A 25,264-nucleotide genomic window follows, 5' to 3' on the forward strand; every position below is an offset into this window, starting at 1 on the left:
CATACTGTACATACATGTGCATCTGAATTTCATTATGCAATACATATACAAGATGAATCACACAAATAATTAAAATATTTAACAGGTTTGGTTCTGAACAATGGTTTGTTTTACAACAATTTCCTGTATGTGTTTTTAAACATCCATGGAATATACAGTGTAATAGTATGTTTATATACCACTAGATTATGTAACAGAAGTGAGATGAACTGGGATGATTTTTTTAGTGGGGGAGGGGGCAGGGGAGTTGTTTTCCATCTCAAGAATGCATCTCACCATATTTGTTGTCAGAAAGAGATACCACTTGGATGAGAAGTGCCCACTCCTCAAGGATACATAAGTTTTCTTTTGTTTTGTATTCTTTGAACTATTAGTCATGGGGGCCTGAGGACTGTGAAGGACCTTGAAATGTTTACTAGACTGTAAAGACATGCAATGACATGGATCAGGCAGACTGGGTCATTGTTCCCTTCTCCTATTCAAGTTTACTCAGCCCTTCACCCAATCAGCCTCTGAAAACAGTAGAACAATCTGTGAAGAGTAAACACAGCTCCATCCTTGGCTAGTCTACCAGCAGACCCAGATGTTTTCAGGATGCATTTGATGCCAAACCCTACCATCTCACTTACTGTAGACTGTTTCAAACATGTAACAATTTACAGTCTACATTGATAACACCAGCAAATCATGAATTTTGTGATTATATCACAGGAAATGTTAAGAATTATCATGATTAAGCACTGAAGGATTGAGAAGGTTTGGATTTTGAGACTAACTTGTGAGCAAGCACATGTGTATGGTTCATTTGTGAGTTACAGCATCAGCACAGTACGGTGCCAAGTTGCCTGACTGGCCATTGTGTCTTCAGGTGTCTATTGGGGTACATACAAACCATTCAAACCCCCCTTGTTTCAATTGTTGATTCTGGCCACGCATGGTCCATTACGCTCTCCCCCTTGTGTTTCATTCCGCCGCCCGAGTTCAGCGGGGCATGGCCGCAACATCCCTCGCAGCTAGGTAGCAGAACAAGGATTTTCATTTTGTTTTCATGCGCTGGAGCCTCCTGTCGAATTATTCAAGGCATCGCAGGCCTCCGCTCGAATTTAGACTGAATTTGTTATGGGAGAGGTGACTCCAACGTGAGCGAGAGCAACGAATAGATGTCAATTTGTGAGTGAAACGTGCATGTTTCCAATTTAAGTTCACTGTATCTGTATCTGTTATATGAGACCGAGGACTACACTATAAGGGCTTTATACTTTGGATATATCACTGGATTTAATATTCAAGTCATCATTGTGGCAGTTTGGCATCCCATTCATCAATTTTTTCAGACAATACTGAAGAAAAATATTTTTATTTATTTGGAGGTGCTATTTTTTTAGGTAAGTGTTGTATTGATAAATGAATCATTCCTTACTACGTTTATGTCATCAAATACTTACTTTGGGTTTACATGTATATTGTATCTTTTAATCAATAATGAATATAATTAGAATGTATTAATGCAATATCTTTTTCTATTATCCTCAGATTGGGGTATTCATAAACATAATTTTTGTATGTGATAACATATATGTTATTCCCTGATGACCCAACCTGTAATGTTAGTTCCTTTTCATTTCGTTATACATATATGCTTAGCATCAATCAGGGACTCGGAACATGCAAAAATAAAAATGTGAAAAATCATTTTGAACGATACCAGCTAGCGAGACCACCATGTGATTGAGTATGTGCAATAAAGCAATTGAGGCATGAAATTGTAACTCGACCATGTAGCAACCATGTACTCTTGCTGTCATTGTTGTTCCGAAACACTTGTTCCTTTTTCAATGACACTTGTTTCTTTTGTTTCTATCATTCTATGTGTATGTGTACTTTAAACTTGAGGATCTACTTCAGTGTACATGGTACTTGTAAATTAATATTTTATTTGTAACCTGTTCCTATTTTCTCATTTGTCAGACTTTACCTTTTCTCTTAGTTTTATATTTCTCCTGTGATCCTATTTTTCCAAATTTTGTACACGTAGTTGAATCAAGGCATCATTGCCAAATGAAGTGGTAATTTGCCTGGCTCCTAGCCCGTACTTTGAAGATTCAAATCTGAGTTGTTTCAGTTGAGTGCTCACATCTTGTGTAAAGTAAAATATCTCTTTTACAAGCCAGTTATAGAGCAGGAGATTATGCATTTATTGAATAAAAGTGGTAAAGCTTGCAGGATTAATTACTTGAATTATGCTGAATTTTTGTTGGTTTCATTTTCATGATCTTCTATTAATACATAAGCCAATGTAATGTCCAAATCAACTATTTTTATTTTCAATTCATTGTAAATCAACTTTGATGTAGACTTTTCTTTTTTTCCCCTAGCAATTCCATGATTTATTCCCAAACCCAGGCTTGCCCAAACATTTTTTTGTTTGTCTACTAAGGTAATAGATGGAAATTCTCCCTGGTTATTCCCAATTTCTATAAACCATGGTATGGACATTTTGCACAATAACTACACAAGTGGCTCATTCGTTCTTGGAATTGAAATTTGAAGACCATTCTCCATCACTTCTTTCATTCCATTCATGATGCCTTCTCCCCCACAGCTAGGATTGAAATGTGATATCATTCTTCACATGAATGCAACATTCCTCAGTCATCGTTGAATGTTCATAGAGAGTCATATCCGTTCAAAAAATCCCCCCCCTCTCTCTCTCCCTCTCTCTCTCATCTCCCCTCTTCTCCATCATTTTCTATTTTCCTCTTTCTCTTTCTTATTGTAATCTCTTTCTGTTTCCCCGTTTCTTTTTTCATTCGCCTCTTTGAATGTGTTTTTTTTAAATTGCCTTTCTCCTTTTTAATTCTCTTTCTCCTAGCTCTCCTATTTTTTTTTATTATCTCTCTTTCTGTGTCTATACAATCTTCTTTTCAACAGTCAATATATTCAGCCTCAGTTAATTACACCCACCCCCCCCCCTTTCCCACCACTCTGTATATTTTTTATCATGGAGTTATGTAGCACAAATGGTTTTAGGGGACAGTTTTTTTACACATGTTAGCGATCCAGAACTCTCTCCCTCTTTCTGACCTTAATGTCATTGTACACATGTTAATGGAGGAGAAAAATCATCTCACAAACACATTCATTATCTCCATTTACTGTTAACACCCTTTGTGTTTAGGGATCACATCTTTTGTATGACATTACTTTACACCCCAGCACCATTATCTTTTACACCCTTTGTGTTAGGGAACCCCTATTAACTTCACACAAGAATGAGTCAATCAGTGGATAGGGGTGTGTGAATAATATTAGAGCACCATGGGATGAGTTAGTCTTCAAGGCCAGACTCTGTTTTGACACTTGAACATGAATACATACAAAGCCTTGGGCTACGTCTAGTTCAAGATGGTCTCACGTTGTGCTCGTATTGCTACGGGTCAGTGTATGGTGTAGAGTCGAGGGTGTAGTCTAGCATTTCAGGCTTTATTTGACACACAAGTGATCACAACTCTATAAGGGTCTGCGCTTCCAGACTAGGGAGGGTAAACACAGGGCGTAAGAAGGCACCTGCTCAAAACGGACTGAGTCACTAATGGCTTTATGTCAATGCCCCCTTTCGAATGGACGCATGCACGCACTTCTATAATATCCCGTGTCCGAAATAAGCGAGGGGGCTATACTGTCCCAGCGAATGACCTTATACCGTAAAGTATAATCCCCATTTTTCTGAAATCCATCCTCATTTCCCTTACTGTGATATTCTTCTTTTTTCCATTTCGTCTTATTTCTTTCTTTTCACTCTATCCTTTCCCTCTGTCAGATGGTTCACTCATTCGTTCTCATTTATGTGAGTCAAATGTTTTGAGATGATACATGCTCAGCAAATAACATAGATATTCTTGTATGCTTCAGTATAATTGTTTATTTTATTAAAGGGCTAACCTGTATAAAAAAGACTGAATAAATGAATAACAAATAAACACTCTTCATTATCATTTTGCTTTAACTGTAATATGTGTTTTCAGCTTAACATATTTAACATGTGAACGATGTTTGATCAATAATCAATTAAACTTCCAAGTAACATTCAGATTATGCTGAAAGAAACCACCTGTCTGAAAAGTGGAAAGGCTCTTGGCCACACTGCATTCACATATAATTAATCTTGCCCATATGGATTTAGATCTCATTTTGAGCACTTACTATATACCCTTATACCACTACAATTCCATTATCATCAGCATCCATATGCACAATTGAAACTGGAAATTTCATAAATTGTCCCCATTTCTCTCTGTGGCTATAAGTGTGCTCTATGCTATTAACGGGCTGCTTGTTGCTTGGCAATATATATTTCATATGACCTTGATCATAATGTATGCACTGTATTTTTTGTTAAAATAAATTGACAATGCATGTAGTCACAGGATGGTAAGATAATATTTATGAATACCAGTTAAAATCTACGCCATGAGTCTCTTTACTAGATTCACTTGTTATATATATGATCACTTTCCAATTCAGATTTTCCAATTTTTTTTCAATTCTAGCTACCCCTTTGTAATGGTTAAAAAGCATAGAAAGAACCTACACTTACAGGATTAGATTATGTACATGTATCCATTTTTCAGATAGTTTTACAGTACATTAATTTAGAGGAATTATTGCCGTGATATCTCTCTTCATTTTTATGTTTATTGCTATTTCCAGCAATAAAAGACACTATTGTTTTTCATTAATTTTCTAGACCTTCACCATTAGAATATTTCCTCATCCCCTTTGTTACTGCAAAGTCATGCATTATATTGCAATATGTCGTTCTGTTTAGCTGCTGTTACAGTACATTGATTATGAAAAATATACCGGTCCTCCCTGATTACCATTCCACATCAACATACACCATAAACATTCAAATTATGAAGAACAGAGGACCAGTTCAAACATACATAAATCATGTATAACAGATAGATGTCATGATTCTGTAAAAAATATAAAAGCTACAGCAGCAGCACTAAAATAGTACTCGACTTGAGTCCATGAAACAGGAGAAAGTGTGAACATGCCCTTACAAATGAATTTGTCCTTTTGACACTGCACAGACAAAATATTTAGTTAAGAAGATCCATTTTGATTATTTTGCTTTCTATCATTTGATTGGGAAGTTGATCATCACCTGAGCAACGTTCATCCTCGGATAAGGCATTTTATCCTCTGTTGTTGAAATAAGAGGCACCCCATCCCTGCTCAGTGTTCGAAAAACTTTCACTTTCCATTTTCTACATTTTGTTGAGATTGAAAGTTTGAGTCATTATCTGCCCCTATTCTATAGGTGAGAGAAGCAGATCAAACCCAGCAATGTACACATTCAATGTTTATATTTTGAGCGATGATTTCTCTCGATTGACCGATTGGCAGGTAGATAAAAATTTGATACTGAATTCATCGAGCTTATTTCACAATGTTTCTCTTTCTTTTAATAGCTACATGTAGGTAAATACCCCTTTCTTGATACAATTGCAAGGCTCCACACTAACTTTTTTTCTTGGTGGCCCAAACAATCTACCAAAATCATCAATTTCATATTTTTGGTGGCCCTAAAACAATAGAAAACATTACAATTTATCAAAACTTTGGTAGCCCAACCGGGCCACCAAGTGTTGGCTTTTACAAAATTTTGGTGGCCCGACTCTCATTTTTGGTTGCCCCGGGCCACCGGGCCACTGCTAATGTCGAGCCCTGCAATTGTAAGATTGGAATTTAGAAAGGACCTATTGGAAAGATTTGGGCTGGTCATCAGGTTATCTGTGTACCCTCTCCTACCAACTTAGACCAGCCCTTGAAAGACGTGAATCATCTCACAATCGTTTACTAAAGGGCCGTCTGCACCAGCCCGAGTTTTCAAATAAGCACGCTATTCTGATCCGGCAAACTATCCAGATCTGAACAATCTCAAGATTTATTTGTAATGGAGATGCAATTATCACGCTAGTTTGTAGGATTAATCTCGAGATTGCTATCCCAAGTCAACTTGGGATTATTTGCAAAATAGCACGCTATTTTACGAATTTTCTCGCTAATTGGCAGGTGCAGACGCACTCGAGATTATTTATTTAGGGCGTCAGACCATAATGTATCAGTGCCTCGCTCGAGCAGAAATTGCTCTTCTTGCGATGGTGGAGACGGGGTTTCTTGAATTTCGAGATTAATTGCGAAGAGGGTCGATCTGGCTAAAATCTTGAGATTGAGCAAACTCGGGCTGGTGCAGCACCGCCTAAGGAGAACTCTTGTCTGCTCCGAGACTAATGTGAACACATGCAGATGGAGACCCATATTCCTCTCCTTTCTCTAGTTACTAATTATAAGGCTTCTCAATCTGATAAGATCGGATTAGCTGTAATCCGGATCAGACAATAATGAGGATAAGTTCTGAGGAAGAATTTTATTTTTAATTTCCTAAAGAATGGGAAAGAAAGAAGATGCCTCAAACCCAGGAGAAAAGGGAAAATGGAATGAAACAGAAATGCTAATTTTGCAAATTCCATGTATCATAATCTGATTACATGTTTGAAATAGATTTTCTTTATTGTGATCTCATTTGTGGTGCTCAAGTATCATGTTGCTATTAAACTACAAAAGTCTGATTCCCAGCTGGCGGGAACCTTTCCACCAAAAAAAATCTCTCTAAAAAATCCTTGTTTGAACACTTCAATAGGCTGTTTTTAATCTGATTATCAAGAAAGGTTAAATCCATAAATCTTTTCCAGTCTCCTCTTCTTTCTTCCATTTCCTTTCTTCCCCTTCAATCTTTTCTTTGTTAGCTATTGTTGAGTGTTTTAAGTCCAGTTGGCATAATTTTTTTCTGTGCTTCTTGAAAAGAAAATCCTTATTATGTCTACCGATGACTTCTTTCTTTTTTTATGTGCCCAGAAATCGCTGAGTATTATTCCAAGCAACCTTTGTACTCCTTGAAAGTGATCGAGTACAAGTAGAATATTTCTTGTGCAAATCTAAATCTCTGGAAAAGCCGTAGTTGTTCCGAACCTGGGAGGTAAATGGGAATAAGTATTAGTATTCATTGGCAGCATTTGTCCAGCTTATTAGCCTGTGAGTGTAGGAATTTAGGTTCAATTGGAGGGGCATTTCTGCCAAGGTTCCCCTCGATTTGGGGGTTCCTTGTGTTACTTTTAGACCCGTCTTGAGACATGAGCAAGTCTGCGAGCAGTTTCCTGGGGAATGTTTTCTGAAGTCGTAAACCCTGTAGCTAAATGTTGTCGGGATGTTGTGAAACTTGAAGCTGGTGGGAAAACGGCTGAACTTGATTGGAGTGAACATGCATGAAACAGTTGCTTGTGGTTGTTTTAGACCCGTCTTGAGACTCGAAACAAGTCTGGAGCAGTTTCTGACGGGAGATGTGGCAAGGGAATGTTTCGTGGAGTCGTCATGAACCTGCGGCTGAAAGTTGTTAAGATGTTGTGAAACCCGAGGCTGCTGGAAAAATGAGTGAACTTGATTTGAGTGTATAAAACAGTTGCTCATAGCCCAGCAGAACATTGTCTTGCCTCGAGCTGCGTGTAGGAGTGAGGGTGCTGAAATTGTAACGGAAAATGGAGGTGGCATTAAGCCGCAATCTAGGCATCAACGATTAACATCTCCTACTGGGAGGGATTATCTCCATATTGGCCGCTCGGCGATTCCCAATATCGCACAGATTCTCATTGAAAATGTCAGATCGCTCCGAGCAGACGACCCTTTGGCAGGTCCATCTGAATATATTTTGTACTTCATAGCACAGGAGCTACTTATCGGTGTATTACCTAAATGGAATACAATCATTGTTGATAACTCCTCAATTTGGGAATATCTTGGATATTGTTATCAGTGGAATATAATGCTAGCAGATATTTCTGACTACATTTTATAATTTGCAGCGCCGGTGGTAACAATCAACATATTTCCTTGCATGGATACAAACATTGTTACGTTGCCAGCTAATCAAATAAATTCATAATACTGTAACAAATGATTTGAGCATCGCATCCTCACTACGGAATTATGATTATTATATGTTATGGAGAATGCTGCTTATTCCGACATTATTGCATGACTGCAAGGAGTAAACAGCTGAGTCGAAATTTCTTGAAAGCCGACTAATTAAAGATGGAAAAGAAGGAGAAATCTTGGTTTTGGAGATTGATTGTGTCATGGAGGGAGAGGAGACTCCGAGGTTTGCCCTTCAGATTTTATGTTTAATATGTTCTTTATCACATGTATTATGGAGTGACACGACATTTGCTCCTAAAACAATTGCTCTGGGCTTAATTTCATCTAAAGGTGACCGCACACCTTACGACTGGTCTGCGACCCGATTTCAGAATAAAATGTAGAATTTGATGCCAATATTGAGACTTGGAATATCTTACTGTGTAATGTTCTAAATCATCGTACGAAAACCTATGATCAAATCTGTGACTATGCTATCATCCTTCTTAGAATAAAAGCGAATTTAATATCTAGCCGTAATGACGTCATAGCAGTCGTATGATTTAAAACCAATTTGGCCTTTACTTCAAAATAAAGGCTTGCAATCTTTCAAAATGGTTATAATATTATTTCTATTAATTTTAACCTCAAATAAAATGATATGTTCCACTCACATCTTCAGAAAATGAGCAAAATGCGATTTGTTCCAAAATCGGATCGGGAGCAGTCGTAAGGTGTGCGGTGGCCTTAAGATACAGGGTAAGGGTCAGGGTTGCAATAGGGTTTCATGTTAGGTTTAGGGTAGGGTAGTGTTAAACCATGGTTAAACCAAGGGTTGAAGTTGGTCATACGATTAGTGTAATAATAGGCATTTATATAGCGCCATCTATCTAGAAATATTCTATTCCGAGGCGTGTTGTTATTATTATTACCCCGGCTTTAGCTAGAGCTGCCTTTCAGCGCTCATGCATTCAAGGAATTAATCCTGCCGGGTACCCATTCACCTCACCTGGGTCGAGTGCAGCACAACGTGGATAAATTTCTTGCTGAAGGAAATTACGCCATGGCTGGAAATTGGAACCCACGACCCTCTGTTTTAAAGTCAGAAGACTTATCGACTGGGCCACAACGCTCCACATTGTATGGAATTTACAGTGGAGCAAATGTCATTGAACCATTATTGGAACATTGTATTCTGCATATTTATATCATATCAGAAAAAGGCCATTTGATAAGTCAGATTTGAAGGCAAGAGAATGACAAAGGAGAGTTTCTGGATCATCTTTGCACCTTCACCACGATGTGGAAGTCTCTTTTGTCATTTGAAAAAAAAGGGCAATAAACTACCAGTATAGAACAATCTGTCCTTGTTAATGATAATACATTGACTGTAAATGGTACAGAGTTTTATTATGCCTAATAAATATTATGCCCCCCCCAAAAAAAAAAATAAACAAAAATCTTAAAATTTGAAAGTAAAGAAAAATGTTAGTCTTGGAGAAGTTTATTTGCCTGTACAAGGAAATCCATCATTGTGGGCATTTTGTTTTGATGGGAAAAAAATGTGAGTTTTAACATGTACATTGTATTGAAGGAACCATGGTTGTGTACTCTGTCAGAAAATATTGTTTTGGTCCATTACATATTCATCAATTGTATCAACAATTGTCATCAAAACAACCATACATTCAGATTCAAACGAATCCCCAACAAATTGACTGTGAAATGCGTGAATGTTGTTCCCTTTGCAGCCTGATTGATTTTCACATTTTTCCCCTTTTTACACAAAATTTGCCATCAACAAGCACTTCTGCCAGATAAAGTTTCCTTCTCTTCGAGACATGTGATATTTGTGAGGTATTGGAAGACACTTGTGATTTGCCAATTTGATGCACAAATGTCACGGTCCAACTTTCATTCAGTTTTATCAATGTTAACATATGGTGATATTATTGGATGTGAGCAATTTCTGATTTCTTGATGTTTAATTCTTGCACCAAACTTCAGTATCAAATGATTTGCTTGAAATCGTTTTGAGTTTGGAGTCATCAAAATTAATGTTCAACTTAGAGCTATTGTATCATTAATTAGCTTACAGATCTGTAATATGAAATTCCCCCATTCTGTTTCTCTATTATTTTTCTCCCCTCTCTATTCTCTGGGTACAGTTTCCATTTAAGTGTAACACCCCCCCACTGCCCCACTGGGGCAAGTTTTTTGGCTTGTGCCATATCGCGTTGGGTCAGGCAGTTGCGTGTGCCTGACTATTCAAGAGAAGAGCCACCTAAATTCCTGAAACATCGGGTCCAGTTTACCTGAACATCCGAAAAATTTGCTCTAATTTTCACACAACATCAGGTAAACTGGACCCGAGCTTTTTGGAATTTAGGGAGCCCTTTCTTGAATGGTTGAGGTTTTTGATTGCCCGACCCGACAATCCTAGATGCGATGATACAAGCCGTTTTTGTTTCCCCAAAGATAATGTCCATGGGAGAGAATCTGTTTTTATGCTTTCAATGCAATAATGCATTATTTTATACCCCTTTCATAAACCTATCCTCCAATTAGCCGCCTAAGAGTAATGCGGATAATTCAATAAAAATTGCGTTCATAAACTCCGAAAATAATCCGCACTATTTTTACGAGCGCCCGTCCTGAAAAAGGAGGATAATCGTCATGGCAACCGCACACACCCCTCTGATGCGGTTGCGTTGGAAAAGGGTGACCTTGTGACCGCACCATGGCAATTATCCGCATTATTTGGAAATGCGTTCATAAAGTCAAAATCTGATCCCGATGCTGCTATTATGCGGATAATAGCAGCACCAAAATAATGCGGATAACTCTGGTCCTCCTCCGATTTTACGACCAAATTATGCTGCTATTAGCCGCATAATTGGGTTTATGAAAGGGGTATGATACTCACGTCTCATCCTCTTTCTCCCCTCCTTCCCCCTCCCTGTCTAAAGGTGGTTTCAGACCGCCTCGAAGTTCGCCAGTTCCAGGTATTCTCTGATCGGGAAATTTACCCCGATCAGAAAATACCAGGTATTTTGGTAATGTGAAAGCAAACTACGCGTAATCTCCCCAAAAGAAAATACCCGCTAAATAGTAGGTACTTGGCGAAATTACGAGAACTTTCGTGGGGATTTTTCCAAGGTCGCAGGTATTTTGGCGATGTGAAAGCAAATTACGGGAACTTTTATCCCAGCGTGTCGTTGGGCGCGGCGGCGTGGGTGGCTGCTGGGCTAGAGATTTTGAATCTCCCGCCTTGCCTGCTTATCAGACCACACTGCGCATGCTCGTAACTTCGGGAACTTATCCCGAAGGATGTGTTTCGGGGCGGTGTGAATGCAGGAATAATTAACGGGTATTGTTTAGCCTTAAAAAGTTCTCGTAATTTAACTGGGATTCTTGTGATCGAGGCGGTTTGAAACCGCCTAATGAAGACATGATGGCATGCTGTATTGTTTACTTTCCCTCTCCTCTTTCCCTCCCCTCACCCATCCATCTCTTTAATTAGTAAGTACATGATATATATACCCAATCCACAAGGTACATACTAAAGCACACTGTAGGCCTACTATTTAATTTCCCTTCTCCCCTTCTTTCTCTAATCCATCTTAAATATAGTAAGTACATGATATATATACCCAATACACTAGATACATACTAAGGGGTGTTGCAAGAAAATATTTGCGATCAATTGCAAATATTCTGTTGCAATTTTACAACTGATAGTTCCATGTTAGCTGTAGCAAATCATATCAAAATTCTTGATTCAAGAAGCAGATTAGCAATCAATCACTAATTTAACTGCAAGACATATGATTGATTTAGGGACCAAAAATATACTTGCAATTGATCGCAAGTTTCTTGCAACACCCCATAAGACACACTGTACTATTTAATTTCCCCTTCCACCTCCCCCTTCTCCTATTCCCTTTCCCCTCTCCCTTCTTCATTCCATCTCTTTAAAATAGTAAGTACGTGATATATATACCCAATACACTAGGTACATACTAAGGCACGCTGTACTATTTACTTTCCAATCGTATTTGTGTTGTAGGGTTGGTTTACCTGTTGTTCAAATAAGACTAAATGCCGCTTCCTACCAGTTACAACCAATTAATATAAATAATTCTTGAGTCATCATGTCCAGGCCTCTACAAAAATTGTTTTCGTCACTTGCCCTGTTGGGCAAGTGATGAAAAAATTTGCTTGCCCGATAGAAAAAACTGCTTGCCCAATTTTTTAAATAATTTTTCATTATGACGGCACTACTCTTGTTTTTATTAAGGTATACAAAATAACAATTGAGAATCATGTCCAGTATAAAAGAACACACATTGAAAAGGATATTTTCAGCAACGTAGGCCTAAGTCTTTACGTTTATTTTGGAGAAAAAAAATCAATTTTTTATGGGTATTTAAGGTTTTAAAAAACCCTTCAACAAAAGTTGCTAAAATTTCATATTTTGCATCTTTAAATCCATGAAATTGCTTCCTGCGTACCATATTTCCTTAGAATTGCTTTCATTTACCGTAGTTAGAAAAGTAAGAAAGCCAGTGAAAAATGTTCAGCTCTTTATTGACTCGGAAAAAATTATTTTATCATCAAAAGTGGAGTGGCTAAAATTTCACATTTTGCATCTTTAAATCCATGAAATGGTCATTTATTTTCCATATTTTCTTGTTTTAAAAAAAAAATTATTTGGAAACCATCAAGTCTTTTCTTCATAATTTTATGATGTTCCACTCGGTCAATAATTTTATCTACATGTTTTCACATGCTACTTTTTTATCTATTTTGAGGAATACCTGTTCACTTATTAATGAATTATTACTAACATTGTTTAATATTGTATGATTTTTAAGTAATTTTTTTCACTATGCTTAGAATCTTGGGTGTGTGTGTGTTGTGTGTGCGTGTGGGTGTTTGTGTGGGTGTGACTGTGAGTTGAACTTTGATATAAATGAATTCAATATCTAATTTCTACTTCGCCTATTCCAGTACAATAACCTGTACTCGGCCATGTAATAAAGGCCCACATACCCTAACTTTTCCTGAAGTTCTTTGAAAACGCAGACTTCTACGAAAATTGCATTTCTCCATGGGGGAGTCTAAATTTGGTGGGAATGTATTCATTAATAACTTAAATATACATGACAATGAAGAAATCATCAAACTTTATTGGAAGTTTTGAATAATATACCCGAAATGTAAACTCTGTCTGAAACAGAAAATCACCATCATTGAGGCCTTTACTGAGCGAATTGTCCCCCAGAGCTCTGGCAGAGAGACAGAGCTCAGACTGGCTAGCTAGTATGCGCACGTGCGTGAGCCTCCCGCCGGCCTTGTAAAATAGATGGAGCTTTGTTTGATGATTTATTGTCTGATATTTACCTCATCCCCTCAAAAAGGGAAACAAATGAATTTTAAGTTATAATCAACAAATACGGCAAGTTATTTTTGATGTTAATAGGCCGTTTTGAAAAGCAAAGCCGAATGACAACTCACCAATGCGCGGTTACTAGACTGTGATTTATTTCCTGTGTAATTCTAATTATTTTATCACAGAATTGTGATATCGGAAGGGGGAAAATGTGCATTAGAAATTGCACATGATGGTAGTCATAATGGACCCCTATACTACATTCAACTGTTTCCCGGCCATTGCATTGATTTTTTTCATACCTGGTACCATGTATGGAAATACGTGGTACAGAAAAAATAACGCAATTTCGGAATTTGAAACTGCGCTACTCGCTATTTTTTAAGGCTTATTCATGATTTTGAGTGTGGATTTTTGATGATTTATGGAAAAACGAGGAACGGTACAGAAAAAAGACGCAACAACCACTTGCCCGATCGGGCAATTGACTTTGAGAAGTGCTTGCCCGCACGTCATTTTCACTTGCCCCGGGCAAGCGGGCAAGCGGGTTTGTCGCGCCCTGGTGTCCATGCACTTTATTATTTGGGTGGTGGAGCTCAGACATGTGGCGTGAATCTGTGTCGTCCATTCATCCAGATTCACTACATCTCAAAAATATTTTAACATGGCTACTTACTTTACTCCAATTTACTATCCATAAATTAACTTTAAAGGCGCTATGGATAGTTGGATGTTATCATTGATTGCTGAATTAATGTACAAGTGCTGCATGTATTTTAATTCAGATTCTAATGTATAGGATATTTATATTTTGTAGTCTCTATTTACAGCTTTATTTGTAAGTTTTTCAAAACTTTGTCAACAACAACATTTCAATTTTATCTTAAAGATATTCAAGATGTTATAGGGGAAGGTGGGGTAAGTTGAGCATAGGGGCAAGTTGAGCCACCAGCCCCAGGCCAATAATGAATGAGTCAGACATTGTGGTGGTGTCATGTATTGATGACCCATAGCATAACCCCTAACCCCACCACATTGTTTTCAACTTTGAAACAAAAAGTAGTTTTTTAGAGGGAAAACATGAATTTCAGCCAAAAAAGTAAAAAAGAGTGTGAAATAGATAAGTGCTTTATAAACACACAAGTCTTTTAATATAATAAAGACGTGATAACAACATTATTAATCCAGGTATGGATCTTCATTCTTGCCATAGTCTTTTATATGATGGATGCATAATAAATGTGTGGATACAAAATTTTCGCACTAAGTTCGGACTGGGGTAAGTTGAGCCAAACAGCATGGGGCAAGTTGAGCCATGGTAATTCCCATGGTAATGTATCTTAAAAAACAAACAAACCATAAAAATCGATTGAAATGCTGGCTGAAAGGAGCAAATTTACATGACTGCTCTTTTCCTTTTAAAGGATGTTAGTATTTATAGAGAATTAGCAAGTGAAAAGACTTTAAACAAAAAATTGACATGCTGGTTCTCCCCTCATACATGTTGTACATAGTTTTTGTGGCTCAACTTACCCCAGAAGGTGGCTCAAACTTACCCCATATATGGGGCAAGTTGAGCCATTTGACATCGTTTTTTTCAAAGGTCACGATGACTTTCAGTGTGGGGATAGAAAGTTATGAATAGGTGGAAAATATTTCAGAAGAATTAAATTTCAAGGCAAGGTACTTATTTCGACAAGATTATTAATCATATCAATTCTAACATGCAAAAAGCAAAAACTGTCACAACTTACCCCGCCTTCCCCTACTCATTGTAATTTCATTCAGTTTTGACATTGTGAATGAGGCTCGATTTCCCAAACAATGAAATAATGCTAGCTCAGTAATTATACATTAACAGAGAGTTTATTCAGTTTATTCAGTTTATTCTACAATTCATAGTCAAATCTCAAACATTGTCTCAATGTTATCAGTGGCATTTCAAAGTTCAATTATCTGTACAATAGCTACTCAAAGTCAAGGGCTTGAAGTTTGCCTTTATCCAACCGTTCTAATTGAAATACCATCACGTCTTATCCACTTCCACCCCACCCCTCCCTTCCGTACCTAGGCTAGTCTGCAAAAGTGCAGCCAAATTACTTAATTTTGGTGCAATTCAACAGTTTAGTATTTGTGACCAAATGATGATTTTTTTTCTTATCACTAAAATTATACTGTGTTAATGCATGCACTGTATGCCTTTATCCTTTATTCGTGATTTCTTGGAGTGTTGCAACAAACTTAAGACCCCAAATCAACTGAAAGTGAAAGTCGTGCATTTCAATGCAAATTTTAATCGATTGATGGTCTGCTTCTTGCGCCAACAAGTAAAAGTTGATTTGCTTCATGTAGTCGTGAAATTTGATCTATCACAATTTGTAAATTTGCATAGTTCTGAAATTTGCAAATATTTTCTTGCAACACCCCCGTAAAGTCTAGGATTTTCTGAACAAAATTTCAATATTCTATGATGGTCTTGATAGATTGCTTCTAGTAATGTTTTATTCATGGAAAATGAGAGATGGAGAGTAGGAGAAAGAGAAGAGGAAAGAGTAGAAGGTGAAAGAATGAGATGAAAGAGGAGCAGGAGCAGGAGACGCTCTTCAGTATATAGTAGGTAGTCTCATGGTTCAGACTCCACAACTACCCAGTCAGAGGCTCATTCCTGAACCCCCTCCTCCACAACCCAGTTTACAACCAGGGTGGAAGAAATACAAAGTATAAAGTCAGGGTGCTTTGTTATGGTAGTATTACCTTTCCTCGGAGCAAGCATCGCTCCCACTGAAAACTGTCATCAAAAGGGCAGAAACTTTCCCACCGTTCTTTCTTTGCCGAGGAAGAGCTGGATGCTGGAAAGCTGTGAAAATTCCCCCCATTCGAGCATGTGGGTCATTTGCGAGCAACGTCCTGAGCAGAATGCATGGCATCCTCGTGCAAATTGATGTTGTTATATCTGCGAGGTTCTGGCATTTCGGTTTAATGTTCTGTCACATGTTAGACAACATCGGCCTACATGATCATGATAATAAAGGTTGTTTCAATGTATTGTGAGGAAATTAAGTATATTTTAAAGGGGAAGTTCACCCTGACAAAAAGTTTATTGTAAAAATAGCAGAAAAAATAATAAAAAATATTGCCGAAGGTTTGAGAAAAATTCATCAAATAATTAAAAAGTTATTAGAATTTCAATTATTTGATTTGTGACGTCATATGCGAGCAGCATTCCTACATAGCGAATGGTAAAATATCAATGAAATGTCATTTTCTCAGAAAATTGAAAATGGTCTTCACTGTAACTTTTGTATATCAATAGACAAATCATTTCATACCGGATCATGAAAAGAAAACAAAATTAAGTCATCAGGAACCATACAAAATTTGAAATTCATACATTTTATATTACATAACACAAGGGGCAGCTGCTCGTTTATGACGTCACAAATCCAAAATTTTGAACTCTAATAACTTTCTTACTCTTTAACGGATTTTCCTCAAACCTTCACCAATATTTTTTACTATTTTTTCTGCTATTTTCACAACAAAGTTTTCTTCAGGGTGAACTTCCCCTTTAATTGATTTTTTACCTGAGATGTCCAATACATAATTTACAAAGTTGATTTTTAATGTTAGTCAACATCACAACATACAAGAACAGCTTTTCTTCGCTTTAAGAAATCAGATAACTTGGGATATTTGGTAGATTTTGAGTGTCATTTTATTACTATGAGAGATAATTTACAAGTTATCAAATTCATCACATTTACATAAAAGGGGGAGACCGTCCAAATGCCAGTTGGTTTTATTATCTCACTGATAATTAGATATGTTACAATTTAAGTTGATGCAAATCCATCAAATTATAATAATGACGTGTTTTTAAACAATTTTGTAATGTCTTTTAAGAGTTGTCCTGCACATCAAGAGCATTATAAATCCTTTAAATTGCAAGTTTTATAATTTATTATCTTTTAAAATGGGTTACTCAATGTACAGGGGTATTTTTTTTAAAGAAAAAAAGCAGTTTATATTATATGTGCATAATGTGAGGGTTCATTTTCCTATCAAAATGTAATAATGACAGCTTGTCATATGTTTGCAGTACACCATGTATTAGTTCGATGGGTGCAGAAAACAAGTTATAATGAAATAATAATGTAAATATTTTTTTTTATTTCTTCTCACAGGAAAGAAAGGAGGATTACGTGTGAGTCAGGAGTACAACAGCCAGTCGTCTCTCTCGGGCGATTCAGACAGCCTCGTTGGTGCAGCTGTGAGAAGAAGAGAAAATAGGAAAGAAAATTTTAGCAAGAGACATACAGTTGTAGGAGTGGAGAATGCTGAAGACTTAGAGAATCTTGCCCTTTTGCAACAGGTAAGTGACAAAATCTACCCTAGAAGGAAAATAAACTGGTACTCCGCCAATGTGAATAGCTGGTTTCAAACTGCCTCGATCGTAATAATCCCTGTTAAATTACAAGAACTTTTTTAGGCTTAAAAATACCCATTAATTATTCATGCATTCACACCGCCCTGAAACATACCCTTCGGGATAAGTTCCTGAAGTTACGAGCATGTGCAGTATGGTCTGATAAGCAGGCAAGGCGCGAGATTCGAAATCACTAGCCCAGCAGCCACCCATGGTGCCCGCGCCTAACGACACACCTGGCTAAAAGTTCCCGTAAATTGCTTTCACATTGCCAAAATACCTGCGACCTTGGAAAAATCCCTGCGAAAGTTCTTGTAATCTTGCTAAGTACCTACTATTTAGCGGGTATTTCTTTCTGGGAAATTACGCATTATTTGCTTTCACATTACCAAAATACCTGGTATTTTCTGATAGGGGTAAATTTCCCGATCAGGGAATACCTGGAACTGATGAAGTTCGAGGCGGTCTGATACCACCTTATGAGAAGTTCAGGTGAACCTGCCAAAGTAAAAAGATGTCTTGAGATTACAGGCTTTGTCCATCCTAACAAAATTTGACTGAGTAGATGCAAAGAGCACATTTTTTTTTTTGCAAATTCTGGTCTGAAGATTTTTGCGATGTGATAGAAAGTCACAAGAACATTTGATATGAGGCAAGAAGTCTTCCTTACAGGAATGCTAAACTTAAAAAAAAAACTTTGACAACTTTATAAGATGTTCCTCGGCCCAATAAATAATGGATATTTTGGGGCCTCAACAAGATTGTGTATTATGTGGCAATGGTTACTCAATTCTGTTTGACACAAATTATTTTATTAATATATTCTGCTTATTTTCATTAACTCGCTACACATTTTAAAATATTTTTCCATATCTTTTTAAAATATACGATGGCACTCTTTGATCCTGGAATATTTTCAATTTAGGAATCACGCAAATCCCTGAAATGAGTTTTATTCTTCATCTATTTTACAGAATCGTTCTCCACCCAAAGTGAAAGAGAGTCCCCTGATCATGGAATATTTTAAAAGGAAATATCCCGAACACTCGGACAGGATCCAAGGTCGAGCTTCTGAGGTAATATGACACTAAATCTCTTTATTGGAAAGATTTCCGCTGTAGGGCATCGCTAAAGTGGGTTGCTAGGGCCTACCACCCCGCCCCTCTCCCTATTATACAGAGGTGGGGGCAGAATTATCAAAATCCTCTTTTAATACATCTGTGATGCTTTTTGGGGGTAGGGGGGTAAAAACTTTGTCAAAACTCTGGTTTAATTCATAATTTGTATGCTGCAGTCCTTTAATTGTAATCAAGTTTGCAGGTGCAAATAGTGATTTTGTTAACATGTCTGAATTTTCAGACTACCTTAGATAAGTGGGAATCATGTCCTGTAACTTCTCAACGCGTGAAACCTGTGCTAGACTTTTCTCTAGACCCACTTATTGATTGTGTGTTGATTAAGGTCAGTGTCTGAAGACTGCTTACAATATCTTGGTAGATTATTCCTTTTCACATTCATTTTACCGGTCATTGTGGCTCAGTGGTAGAGCGTCCGCCTCATGAACGGGAGGTCGTGGGTTCGATCCTCGGCCGAGTCATACCAAAGACTTAAAAAAATGGGACCTTCTGCCTTCTTGCTAGGCGCTCAGCATTTAGATTGGAGAAGGGTAATAATAACATGTTATGCAGGGCCTGCTGGTAGAGCAGTGTCCTAACTGAAGTGGCTACCCTGGGTAAATAAAACATTATTATTGTCACTTTTTCCTCAATTCTTTAAATCGTCCGCCCTTTATGAAAGATTTCTTAGCCAGTTTGGAAGAGTATCCAGGGAGAAGTCACCTTCAAATTCCTGCTAGAACCCTCATAAGTGCATTGTACTTGGAAGAAACAACCTTGCTTTCATGTCCAAAAGTAGAGATTTTAAGCTACAAAATTAGAACAGCCAGTAATTGGAAGCCCTAGAAATGAATCATTGCACTTTAGATTAAGTAAAGATATCGGAGATGACAAAAGTTCCATCATTTTAGAGGAATTTTCCATTTCGGCATTCTTGCGGTGCTTCCATTCAGGATAGTTGGCATGACACATGTAATTTGTACTCATTGAAATTCATGTAGAGGGACGGGCGCATCAATTCCCTTGTCCTCGTAATGAAAAAGGAAACATTGCCCAAGGCTATTGCCTTAATGGGATGATACGACAATGGGGAAGAATTTTATTTCTCAAAATATTGCTCCGTTAACCAATTTAAGTTGATCTTGAAATGATCTCATCTGGTCGGATTATTATAATTGGGAGTGTGTGTGCACTTTGATAGGGGGCCCACGTGCGAAGGAATTTTGATGAATTCAAGCATTCTTATTGTGGTGTAAGATTTATCTTGTATATTTTATATTTCAGTTTTTGTAGCTTTGATATTTTCAGGAATTTTGTGCATCCCCTCACCCCTCCATTGATATCTGGAGGGGGATTATGCATTCCACCTGTCCCCAATGTTTTTCTTTAATATTTTCTTTATATTAACAATGGACTACAGGTGTACTAAATATTATGTTAATCCATAGGACTAAACTGTATACATGTACAAAGCTTAAAGAATATTGTTAAAATTTCTTTTTGTGTAGAAATACTCGGGCCTTAATATTATTTTATTCTAGTTAGATATAGGAATGCAAATTTGAAATTCAAATCAATGCTACCTAAGTTACTCTTCTCATTCCATTTGTGAAATCATATTTCAACACTTATTTGACGGGTTCCTTTAAGTTTAAATCTAAATATCATCAGATTCACTGAATGACATGTGATGACGGATAGGCAGGCCAGTGGTGAATTATGAAAGAATGATTTTCAGACTTCTTGGAGGAAATATTTTCCCATGTCTGTCAATCTCTCAGGATACGTAAAATCAACAAGTTGATGATACAGTCACATCAATGAAACCAACCCCAAACCGACCGATGGTATGCCATAGGAAATAGCAAGTAATAACCTTTGGTTGGACTGGGGTCGGTTTCACTGATGTAACTGGCATGGAGTTTGTCATTAAGGAAATTTGTGCCCTCTGAAGAGGCATTTGTCAGACTGAATTTTGTCTTGTGATGTTGAGTTAACAATGTGAAATATGAATCATATGGCTGTTGCCAATTTGTGAGAGTATGTTTGTCATCATATTAGTCGAAGCTGTTAGGGATCTCTTTTTGTGTGTGGTGGAATATTTTCATATTAAAATGTAAGTTATCGGTGTCACTTTTGTGTACATTTAGACATTCATCTTTCTTCATGCAAAAATATAAAGTTCAATTTGCCTACATGTATATGATCATGCATTGCAAACTCGCAAATACTCACCTTGGTCATTTGGTAGCATTGTCATATTAATTGTTCTGTGAACTTTAAAGGAGAATGAAACCATTGGAACAAGATAGCTTGTGTGAAAACAGAAAAATCAAAGAAACAGATCAACGAAAGTTTGAGATAAATCGGACAAATAATGAGAAAGTTATGAGCATTTGAATATTGCGATCACTAATGCTATGGAGATAGCAAATTGGCAATGCAACAAAGATGTGTGATGTCACTTGTGAACAACTCTCCCATTACTTTAGTATATATTTCACTAGAATTGCCTCTTTTATCACATCTATCCATAAATAATGTGTTCTGTTTACATGAGGGCATGTAATACATATTTTTAAAGAATACATCATGGATAAAGAGTTTGTATCATCATAAGAAAAAGCAAAAAGAGATATTTTGAGGGTATTTTATAGTCCACCAAAGGGAAAGTTGTTCATCAGTGACATCACACATCCTTGTTGCATTGCCAATGTGAGGATCACCATAGCATTAGTGATTGCAATATTCAAATGCTCATAACTTTCTCACTATTTGTCCGATTTTTCTCAAACTTTCTTTATTCTTATTCTTTGATTTTTCTGTTTCTACACAAGCCTATTTGTTCCAACTTAGGTTTCATTCCCCTTTAACTATGACACATACTGGACTCAACCAAAATCTGTAGGTTGTATGAGAAATAAAAAGAAAATAGCTTCCAAGAGAATCAACCTTCATCATATGTTGATATTTCTCATAAATTTGAAAATATTTTGCATCAGATATATTAAATCTGCAATTCAAAAATAACCAATGATTCAGTTGGTGTTTTATCGTACTATTATGCTGTCAGAAGAAAGGAATGTTTTGTAAGCTGCAATACAATTGAAAATGTAGATATATTTGTAGTTTGTCTGTAAGTGGCTAACAACACACTCTTCAAAGTTTGAAGATATAATACAATTTTAGCCCCCAAAACCATGATCATTCTATAATTGTTTGGCTCATGCACTGACCGCAAAACCACTCGGTTTGTCCTTTTATCCTTTCCTAAGTGGGGGAACAAGGCGTCTCTTGTCAGATGTAGAAAACATGTGGTTTAGGATATTGAAAAATTGGTGTTGTCTGTAGCGGGCATGTGGCACCAGTGTCTGGAACACCCCCCTCAAATTGGCAATACAATGGATGTTGTCTCACTCCTGATGCTTTTAGACCGATCCCATTACAGAAAATAAATTTATAATTTGGTAATTCTGCTCATAGGTGAAATACCAGGTAAATAAATTACATGTTGTGAAAGGGATGTATTCACAATATCTCTGTTGAGAATATCTGGAAGGTAGTGGGTAGGTGGCCTACTTAAAAATAAAAAATAAATAAATAAATCTTTGCAGGCATTTGCCAAGGTCAGTGGGATTTTTAAAAATACTTTTGAAAACTACTTTTCCAAGAACTTTAATGTGAAAATTTGTGAGGGAGTTTGTGCATCCATTGTGCTATTGTAGTGATACAATTTTTTCTTGGCCCATAACTACATGAACTTTCTCTGGTTAATGCAGGTGTGAATGTACATTCAACCTGCACAAGTTCTCATAATTTTACGTATATTTTGTGGCTGAGTGGGTGCAAAAGCTCCTACCATGTCTTTCATTATTGATTGAGAAAAAAAATCATAAATTTTTTTATTCACTGCCCTGATCGATATGTTTCTCATTTTAATTTAAATTTTGTTGAGGGTTATGGACAAGTCAACTAAGCTATTTCTGCATTGAGGTGTGTAATTTGATTTTTCTGTTCAAAGCTGATAATATTTACTGTGAGCCACACAAAGGACTTGTGTGTGTGAATTTTAAAGGGATGAATATTGAAAACCATTTATTGCCATTTTGTTCATTGTCTATCCTAAATGCATACAAATCATTGCAATTGGTGAAAAAATGTTTTAATTTTATAAAATGGTGAGTTCTGTACAAAATTTGCAATTTTACAATTAATGCAGACATTATTTTTACAGTTCATTGACATTCAAGATCATTTTGAAAAATAAAATAGGTTTCTGCCTACAGGCCTATATCATTTATGATAATAGAATCACTGAAAGGCCTAAAAATCTAACAATATGTTTATCCAATATAATTAGTATCTGTCAGACATCATCTTGTTACAATGATATTAAACTTGATAACTTATTTTTAGTGCTGTAATTATTCCAAAATGTTTTTGTCACATTTAACCTTTTCCTTCAAAATATGCACATGAAAATTATCAGTTGAAAACACTGAGTTTCTGTATCTTGAGGGCATATACATACAGTAAAATGTAATTATCAATATGTGATCTGTATTCCCAAAAGACTTTAAAAAAGCAATATTAGCCATATACTGCAGACTTCCTATAGATGACAAGTTGATTAGAATTATATATATTTTTTCATTGCTGTCATTTTTTTATCTCACAAAAGATTACCTGACTGTAATAAAGTGAAGCTAACCATAACATTGACTGGTGATGAAAGGATTATTGTGAGGTAGATCAAGAATAACTGTAATCTCTTTTTAATATACAAGGCTACCATATCAGTCCATAGAGTACGGTAGGTACCTGCTTGGTGCAAATCAGAAGAGAATTTGAAGTTTCTTTACATGTATGTCTTAACTATTTGCACGCTGAATTAAGTTTGGGGGGATTTTAGTAACAATTATTTCCATGTTATTTTCTTAAATTCAAAATATCCATATTGCACCATTGATACTTCTTATTGAATAGATGTTATCCGAGAACTTTTGCCTTGTATTAGCTTATCTAATTTGAAGGGAAGGTAGGGGAGAAAACTAATTATTACGATTGTTGAATTTAATTGTACGAATGTGCAAAATTGCAACATCAGCACGCTAAGGGTTAATAAATGTATGACAATTTGTTTAATCAAAGTAGGTTAAGAATATTTGATTTATATTGATACCATACTTTGATGATAGAACTGACCATTTCACATTTTCATAATTTTGTGTAATATCTTTCAATTGGGCCTCAATGGTTGATTCTTTTGCTTCTCTATAGACTTTCATACGTGTACATATTGTATTATACTGCCTATTAATCTTTGATCAAATTCAATGCCTTTTATTTTTGCAAGAATTGGGTTTTACTAAGCAAAATACCATCTCCCGTTACTCAAATATTTAACAATAGGTGGACTTGCAGAGAAGTCATGCCCTCCTCTTTTGAGATTTGTGGTCAGGTAAAAGATGTGATCATCAAAACAACGAAAGGTGTATTAAAGGTGTCATTCACCCCTCTATCTACCGCCCCCGTAGTTGACAAAGCCTTCATGCTCGGAATACCAAGCGTGTAGGCCGGCCATGAAAGGGTCTATTGAATCCAAAGAAAAATCAATATTCCAATCAATGCATTTGTACATTTTCAGGAAGAGGTGTATAGACAGTGTATTGTAATCACAAGATACATCTCCAATGTGTTATATTAGTCCATGTGATAGTATTTTTATATCTCCCTGTACTATTGACTGAAAAGGAGATATTACCTAGATGGTGTTGAAATGATGAAGTGTGTGTTCCATACAATAGTATTTTTATATCTCCCTGTGCTATTGACTGAAAAAGAAGATATTGAAATGGTGAAGTGTGTATTCATTTCATGTGATAGTATTTTTACATCTCCCTGTGCTTTTGACTGAAAAGAAGATGGTGTTGAAGTCTGTATTATATTAGCTAGTTCATCTGATATTAATTTAATATCTCTCTGTACTATTGACTGAAAAGATTTTTTTTGAAATGGTGACATGAATTTGAGGAATTATATTAAACCTAGTTCCATAGTGAAATGAATGTGACATTGGCATGTGTAGATGTGTTTGATCAATACCTTCAAATGTGTTTAGAGCCGTGTTTGATAAATTGAAGAATACATAGCCTACATAGATTCTACATTCATGTCAATCACCGCCATTTATAAAAATAAAAAGGATTGAAAACTAATAGCTTTAGAATTGATGAAGGTCATGATGTTGATGATGGTGATAATAATGGATATGCCAAACTCACTTCCATTCGGAGTTGATTTAGTGATAGGGGAAGGGAAGGGAATGATGTGAAAAGTGAGAAAAAG

General features: G+C 36.5%; 1 protein-coding gene across 3 annotated transcripts in view; it reads left to right on the forward strand.

The window, feature by feature from the left end:
- Positions 1-1,291: 1,291 nt before the first annotated feature.
- The window catches only part of LOC121426043 (SRC kinase signaling inhibitor 1-like), a 54,213-nt gene continuing 30,240 nt past the window's right edge, over positions 1,292-25,264 (forward strand). Inside the window, exons 1-3 of one of the 3 annotated variants that reach the window (XM_041622178.1) lie at positions 1,292-1,385; positions 17,560-17,747; positions 18,776-18,877. In XM_041622178.1, coding sequence (XP_041478112.1) covers positions 18,815-18,877 — 63 coding nt within the window. In that variant the 5' untranslated portion in view covers positions 1,292-1,385; positions 17,560-17,747; positions 18,776-18,814. Of the gene's footprint in view, positions 1,386-6,951; positions 8,225-17,559; positions 17,748-18,775; positions 18,878-25,264 lie in introns of those variants that run through there. The other 2 variants (XM_041622177.1, XM_041622176.1) reach the window with 2 other exon arrangements.

This window comes from Lytechinus variegatus, chromosome 13 (genome assembly GCF_018143015.1).
Source record: "Lytechinus variegatus isolate NC3 chromosome 13, Lvar_3.0, whole genome shotgun sequence".
Lineage (NCBI taxonomy): Eukaryota > Metazoa > Echinodermata > Echinoidea > Temnopleuroida > Toxopneustidae > Lytechinus > Lytechinus variegatus.